The sequence below is a fragment of the Vicia villosa genome, linkage group LG1 (assembly GCF_029867415.1).
Source record: "Vicia villosa cultivar HV-30 ecotype Madison, WI linkage group LG1, Vvil1.0, whole genome shotgun sequence".
NCBI lineage: Eukaryota > Viridiplantae > Streptophyta > Magnoliopsida > Fabales > Fabaceae > Vicia > Vicia villosa.
In genome coordinates, this window is record NC_081180.1 from 237,930,263 (window position 1) to 237,938,071 (window position 7,809).

The window sequence follows — 7,809 nt, forward strand, 5'->3', positions numbered from 1 at the left end:
TTTTGACCATTTGTAGCCTACCAACAATATAAAACAAATAGGTTTTTTAAGAAGCTAACTTCACTCTGATCTTGTCCACCACATATTGAAAATGAACAGTTTTAGGTTTACCTTTAAATATGGGAATCCCATGATAAAGGATGAGGAAACTACCAATTTTAAAATCAAGATGATTCGAAACGTGAGTCAGCCTTGAGAGAGGGATGAATGCATAGTAAATAGTAGACTTGCGAGGGTTGACAATCTGACCAAAGACATTAGCATATCTATCAAACAAGTTAGATAAAAGATTTGGTATCTTTGCAGAAAATCAACATATCATCATCATAAAGACATTGTGAAGGTGAATTTGTGAAGCTAATTATGCAGCAGGGCTTTTCTAAGGTGGAGGTGAATTCGGACTCTCGGGTGGCCGTGGAGACTCTATCTAATGCGAAGAAGAATATGGAAGGTGTTTCGAAAATGGAGCGGCAGATTATTCAAATGATGATAGCTATTGGAGAGGTGGAAATCACCTTTGCTTATAGGGAGACAAATGCTTGTGCTCATTCTCTAGCTTGCCATGGGAGAGTGATGCAGCAAGATCTTTTTACCTTTAATGAAGCGCCTGACTTCTTGTCGAAAGAGTTGAAGTTGGACATGGATGGTGTTCTAGTGTCTAGTTTTTCTGTTGGTTAGCTGTTTGTTCTCTTGGGCTTATGCCCTCCCTTTTACCAAAAAAAAAAAAAGACATTGTGAAGGAATATATATGATAACTTCATTAATGACAAATTTATAATATTGTATAACTTTAATATAGTCTTTAAAAACAAGATTATCAAACATATATTTTCTTCAAAATTATTTTTTAAAATTGAGTTAGAAAATACATTTTAAAAATTAAAATGCCAAAATTTAACCTCAAATATGAGGTTTTGAAACTTGAAAAAAAAAGTAAGTATTTGATGTTAAATTTTTTTTTGAAGTCGGACTTGTAACTTAAAATCAAATTTTGGTTTGTTATATAAAATAAAAGTCATATTATAATTTTTTTTTGTCATTAGACAAAATAATTATGTTTACTATAAACTCATAGTTTTTAATAATGATGTTAAACTCAACAATATCGGCATTTATTATTCTTCAAACTAAGACTTGCCAATACTTCATTCATTTTTCTATTATCACATAAACATTATAGTATACAAATTCCATTTTTCCATTATTACATAAATATTATAATACATAAATTTTTCTCCAAACGTTTTTTTATTCCATCTATACAATAACTGAATTTTATAACTCATTCTAAAATTATATGCACGCCATTTATAATTTTATCTTATCAATGCAAATTTATTGCCACTTAAATTATCTTCACTTTAATCAAAATTAAAAATTATCAATTTAAATTTTTTTAAAACGACATAACGAATAAATAATAATAAAAAAAAGCATGTTCTAGTTTTAATTCTAGGATAGAGAAAAAAAAAACGAGATTCTCGGCGAAAATTCTCCAAGGATATTTATATTTATATTTATTTTATGGATTCTATTTCCACGGTATGCAATTTTTCATCTTTCATAAATCAATAAATATTGAAAACCTCAACAAAAATTCGATTCGATCGATTCAATTCAACACATCATAAATCATTCATAAGATTTTGTGTTTTTGATGACACGAGTGTGAACAACAAACACACTGCACTTGCATTCATCGTACTTCGACACGCATGCATTCAATTCAAGCTTTAAGGTTCGTGTTCTTTACACATGTTTTTGTTTTTTTAATATATTTTTTTTTTTTAATTTGTGATTGTTGATAACTCTTTACTTTGCATTGGTTTTTGTCACTTTTTGTTGGGTCTGAAAAAAAGGGAAGATCTTGGGTATGAAATTAATGGTAGAAAAGGAGAGTTTTTGAGTTTATAGTAGAGTTTTAGGTGAATGAATAGGTGTTAAAGATTGTGTTTTTGGGAAATGTTTTATACTGTTTTTTTTTTTGGAGTGAAAATGAAACTTTACTCTTCTTAATTGGTAAGAGAGAGCGTTACGGAAAGGGTTTTAGATCTGATTAAAACGGTCAGTGAGGTGAGTGAAGAGTTGTTGTTTTTTTACCTTTTTTTAATGATAGGAAATAGTGACTTTTGAGATTTTGATTTGAGTTTAAGGTTTAGGTTAGTGTTTTTGGACAGCTGTGTGAGGAAACGTGTGTTTGTGTGTTTTTTGAAATATTCACGTGAATTTTGTTGTTGAGGGGAGAAAAATCTAATGTTTGTAGTTCTGTTTCCGTGTTCCTAGGTGCTTATGTTTTAAGCTATTTGAATTTGTTTTTTTGCTTTCTTTGGTTTGTTTGTTTATTGGTATATTTTATTTTTTGTGTTGATGATTCAGCTATCTAGGGTGTGAAATTCATGTTTCTTTTCAATTGAGCCGAAATCGATTCAGTGGTATAAAATTGATTTTGACATGTTTGATTGTTCGTTCTGGTGTAGAATTTGTAGTTGTTGATTTTAGCTTGAAGCTTGAATTTGAAGCTTTTGATTATAGAATTGATGCTTATGAAACATGTTTTATGTTTTGCAGTTTTTGGTGAGTACCGAATAGAAGAGTATTCATGACGTCGGCGAAATCATGGAGATGGCTGATGAGAAAAAAGAGTAGTTTGCCTGATGGGGTCTGTCTGTCATCTTCTTAACTTCTAGGTGTTTTTTTTAGGTGAATTTGTGGATAGCTAGCTATCGTTAGTTCCGAATATTCAACGTGCGACTTTTGTATTTTAACATCGGTTTTATCGGAGCAGGGTAAATCGAGTTTCAAGATGAAACAGTTGCCGTTCATGGCAGTTGTGTGTACAGTTATGTTGTTCATTGTATATAGAACTACAAAGTATCAATATCATCAAGAAGAGGTATTCTTCAATTCGACACTCTTCGATTTAGAATCTTATTAAGGATATACGAGAGTATACTAATTTGATTTATTTTTCCTATTTGTTCATCATCGTCGCGCCACTATCAGATTGACAAGAAATGGAGTTTATGGGGAAAAACCGAGGTAAAAACTCTCATGTCAGTTTACGTGTCTGTTTTACAATCATTGCGCGAATACGGTTCTGCCAGTAGATGTATTTTTTATACTCATTGGAACCATAGGTGTCACTGCAGATAGATTCTGCAACTTCCGAGAAATTGAAAGGCTTGCCGCGAGGTATAATACAAGATAATTCAGATTTGGAGTTAAGGCCATTGTGGTCGAGAAGTAATTCGAGGTCGAAGGTCAGAAATTTTGCATTGTTCTTCGATATTACTTTAGTTCTATTGAAGCTGCACGGAGCTAGCAAATGTAATGATTTTCTGATGGTGATTATGAACTTGCAGTTTAGGGATTATTCTAATCGTAACTTGCTGGCAATTCCAGTTGGTATTAAACAAAAGCATAATGTCGATGCCATGGTTCAAAAGGTACTTTTTAGCGACTACTTAAGTTATTATCGAAGTTACTCGTATCAACAGTATAGTATTCTTTATCTAATTTCATTTATTTCAGTTTCTTCCAGAAAATTTTACAATTATTTTATTCCATTATGACGGGAATGTCGATGGATGGTGGAGTCTTGACTGGAGTGACAAGGCTATACACATCGTCGCTCAAAATCAGACAAAGTGGTATGTATTACAGCAATATCTGTTTTTTTTGCTAGAACGCATTAGGTAACAAGATAATGTTATAGATGATGAATTGGACCGAAAAAGCCTCGGCTGTCTAGTTTTATTTCTATCTAAATGTAAACGTATGCGGAAACACTTGGCTTAGATATGTATCTATGTGTTCTTTGTCAGGTGGTTTGCTAAAAGATTTCTGCATCCGGATATCGTTTCTATTTATGATTATATCTTTCTCTGGGATGAGGATTTAGGCGTGGAGAATTTTTCTCCGTCGAGGTATGAATGATGCTTTTGTTTCTCTTCTGTTGTTTTTTTTAATACTATTTCGGTGTATTCTGCCTCTGGTGTGATCGTGTGAAAATCGGCTTTGGATCTTTTGACATAATATATGACGATAATGTTAATCTTGTTATGATTGTAAGGCTAGTCCGGAATCTTTCGGCAGGCTTTTATTCTTGAAAGATTAGGAAAAGATGAATATAACATCGTGCTTTTGCAGATACGTTAAAATTGTGAAGGAAGAAGGTTTGGAGATATCGCAACCAGCTCTCGACCCAAATTCAACAGAGATACATCATAGAATTACAATTAGAGCTAGAAACAAGAAATTTCATAGGTGACGATTTATCGCCAGAGACTGTTCGTATCATATGCACTTATTCATCGATGCTTATCGTACTTACAATGATTTTTTTTTCATTGGTGCAGAAGAGTCTATGAGCGCCGGGGAAGCACAAAGTGTTCAGATGCAAGTGAAGGGCCGCCATGCACCGGGTAAGTGTTCCTTTCTTTGAGCGCGGTGGAGCTGTGTAGTTTTTGAAGTTTTATGTATTGACATGCATATAGTATAATTTTGTCGTGAATGACAGAAACTTGAATGCAACTTGTGTAGGTTTGTGGAAGGTATGGCTCCGGTTTTCTCTCGAGCTGCATGGTATTGTACGTGGCATCTTATACAGGTAATACTATTTTCACGCTCTTGGCAGTTGGTATTCGATATTTGTTTTTCTTAAACGGCTGATGTTAGTATTGTTTGTGTTTTGTCTAGAACGACCTTGTCCATGGATGGGGAATGGATATGAAACTAGGATATTGTGCACAGGTGAGAATTACTACTGCCTTTGACTTGAATAACTTTTTCAACATTTTTAACGAGACATCTTCGTGTTAAAGCGTCTTTTTGGTACGAGAAGTATCATTAGTGAGATCAATGTCGTTTTCAGGGTGATCGAACTAAAAAAGTGGGAGTTGTTGATAGTCAATTTGTTGTTCATAAGGGAATACAAACTCTAGGCGGAAGTGGTCATGGTGCAACCAAGGTATTTTGCTCCTAACCGAATATTCAAGTTCATACTTTGTATATTCATTAGCTTCCTTAATTTGTACTGTAAACTGAGAATACTGATAACACTAACTTGAGGGGTTATTTTTACGGGTGGCAAAACGCATTTGGGCCGCCGGGCAATGCCTATTTGCCCGCATTTTTTTGCAGGGTGGACTGAGGTTTTAGGTCCGCGAGCTCTAATATACTTGCCCCATTTTTTTTCAGGCGCGGTTATTAAATAAATTTTTAGGCTTTAAAAATACAGTGCCTGCAAGCTTGCCCCACCCTATTTTATTGTGGCGGGGCAAAGTTTTATGCCCGCGTCCTCAGCAATGCCCGCCCGCTCTGTTTTTTGTGGTGCAGGTCTAAACGGGGCGGGCGTGCCTATTTGCTATCCCTTTCTACCATTTGTAATAGTTTGTTGTGGATCATTTGCTTCTTGTGACAATGATTTTCCTCATTTTTTGCAGGTTCCGAGGCTTAAAAAGACGGCTACGGCTACGGTAAATTTTTTTAGTTTCATGACATTTAGATAGTACTAGTACTGAAGCTAAAATCCTATTTCAATAACTATCAGTGTTCTAAAACTCACCATTTTTCTCTAATTTGGTTGATTGCAGAAACAAAGTGGAGCAACGCTTGATGTTCGAACTGAGGTAAGGGTTTTGAACTACTTTGAAAACCAATTATTTCATCGACAAGTGTTCTGTAACAAGAAAATGACATTGTTTGCCTTGCTAACATGAACATGAACCGAGTAGATACGAAGACAGTCAACATGGGAACTTGAAGTCTTCAAAGAACGCTGGAATCAAGCTACTGAAAAGGATAAAACTTGGGTTGATCCATTCAAGAGACGCATAAGAAGATGGCGCGCCGATCACTAAGACCAATTTTGTTTTGGCTGTAGATCATCTTTGCACCATACCTCAACATGGAGCATGACCAGCGTGAATCCATACACACATGCTAACTCGGTTGCTCGGACATGTTTAAGCTTCTCTCACAGCTATTTACCTTTATTTATAGCCATAGTTATGTATTTGTAGCTCTCTGAGTTCTTAATTCAATTCATTTTTGAAAAATAGGACTTTTTTTCTTTATATTCTTTTTGTTTTAAGCCTCATTTTTCTTTCTTTCTTGGCACCTTTTCTTGCTTTACATGTAACCTCCAAAATGCAAATTATGATATACTATACAACTTAGGAGTTTTATATAATAGAAGAAAAAAGTAGTTTGTTATCATGCAATGATTATTTTTCAAGACAGGGTAGGAGAATGCTGTTAATATGGATGAGGTTTTATGTAATGGAGAGTTGGTGGCTCTCAATGTGATAAGATATAGTGGTTGTTGGTTTGTGGTTGTTGCCTTGGTTTTACTTGATGGTATTTTCCTAAAAGCACTATAACCTGCTGCAGTAGCAGGTCACCTTTCACATAACTTCACTGAATTTGTTGTTTGTTCTGGTGAAATACTTGAACAATGTGGGATAACAACAAAGGATTGATGAATCATGTGTTTTTCTTTTAACCTATCAAGTTAGTGCTGTAAACTGTAAACTGAGAACACAATACTTGAACAATGTGGGAAACCAACAAAGGATTGATAGTTTTATTATAAAGTGTAATTTTGGATAGAAAAACAAAACTACTTCATGCACGTAAAATATGAGGTTGTGTATGTAGTTTGGAGAATCTATCGCAAAATTAAATAAATTTTATTACATTAAAATTTTGCGCACAAGTAATTTTTATGTTGCAAGATTATTTCATGGTATGTTTATATTGATAGTACATACAATTTTGATAATATTTGTGCCTCAAATTTTGACATAAATTTTTTGTTTATTTTTTTAGCTTCTCAACCTGCTAATTTTTTTAATATTCAATGTGATATTCCTGAGCTGAGGAGATAATAATTAGGCATGGAAGAAAAGAATTCTCCTCCATCTAGGATGGATGGACATAGTTATGCTATTAGGAAAGACGAACCATAATAATTAGGCATGGAAGAAAAGAATTCTCCTCCATCTAGGATGGATGGACATAGTTATGCTATTAGGAAAGACGAACCACCTGCAATTATCGAATTAAAGTACTTTAGGTGCAATCATTATATGAGCGGTGGGTGAGATCATTATCGAATTAAAGTACTTTAGGTGCAATCATTATATGAGCGGTGGGTGAGATCCAACCGGCTCAGTGTGATGTTCATTAAGACAAAGGTCACAGGTGGAACATGGTTCTGTCAATTAGGCTTTGGCAAGCACATTAATTATGAAATTTTCTTCCTACCGACTCACCAGTGTGAAAGGTGTCCGTGAGCACATAATGAAAATGCGTGATATTTCAGCTCAACTTAAGAAACTTGAGGTTGATATGTCCGAGTCCTTCCTGGTGCACTATATTCTAAACTCTCGCCAGTCAAAGTATGGGCCTTTCAAGAATCCCTACAATACACATAAGGACAAATGGTCAATCAATGAATTGGTGACCATGTGTGTTCAGGAAGAAGAAAGGCTTGTAATGGAACATAGTGAGAGTGCATTGGTGACAAACACTCGTAGGAAGAACAAAGCTTTCAAAACTGACAAGTCTCGTACCAATCAGAAAGGGAAATTCAAAATACCACCACAACGTGATATCAAGAAAGAAGCAAAGTGTTACTTCTGTAAATAGGGAGGACACATGAAGAAGGAATGCCCTGGATTTAAAGAATGGATTGAGAAGAAAGATAATTTATTCTCATTTGTTTCTTATGAATCTAATATGACTGATGTTAATATTAACACTTGGTGGATTGACTCTGTATCGGCAATCTATATAACAAAGGAA

The 7,809-nt window shown here is 34.5% G+C and overlaps 1 protein-coding gene across 7 annotated transcripts; it reads left to right on the top strand.

Moving 5' to 3' along the window:
• Positions 1–1,525: 1,525 nt before the first annotated feature.
• On the top strand, positions 1,526–6,665 carry LOC131644995 (uncharacterized). Of its 7 annotated transcripts, none has more exons than XM_058915641.1 (16): positions 1,526–1,738; positions 2,569–2,700; positions 2,786–2,893; positions 3,004–3,039; positions 3,138–3,260; positions 3,363–3,446; positions 3,532–3,650; positions 3,825–3,926; positions 4,150–4,266; positions 4,359–4,424; positions 4,543–4,609; positions 4,699–4,752; positions 4,874–4,969; positions 5,445–5,477; positions 5,595–5,630; positions 5,736–6,665. In XM_058915641.1, exons 3-16 carry the CDS (start codon positions 2,804–2,806, stop codon positions 5,859–5,861), a joined length of 1,149 nt encoding a protein of 382 aa, XP_058771624.1. In that variant the 5' UTR covers positions 1,526–1,738; positions 2,569–2,700; positions 2,786–2,803; the 3' UTR covers positions 5,862–6,665. The 7 variants fall into 7 exon arrangements, with proteins under 7 accessions (XP_058771624.1, XP_058771623.1, XP_058771622.1 ...); XM_058915640.1 differs by having other exon boundaries at positions 2,569–2,687; XM_058915639.1 differs by having other exon boundaries at positions 2,569–2,659; positions 3,150–3,260.
• The last annotated feature ends 1,144 nt before the right edge of the window (positions 6,666–7,809 follow it).

Coding starts and splice junctions, on each gene's coding strand:
- LOC131644995 (XM_058915636.1), top strand. CDS start 2,600: ATGACGTCGGCGAAATCATGGAGATGGCTGATGAGAAAAAAGAGTAGT. Junction 3,651..3,824: donor GCTCAAAATCAGACAAAGTG/GTATGTATTACA, acceptor GTTCTTTGTCAG/GTGGTTTGCTAAAAGATTTC. Junction 4,610..4,698: donor GTACGTGGCATCTTATACAG/GTAATACTATTT, acceptor TGTTTTGTCTAG/AACGACCTTGTCCATGGATG.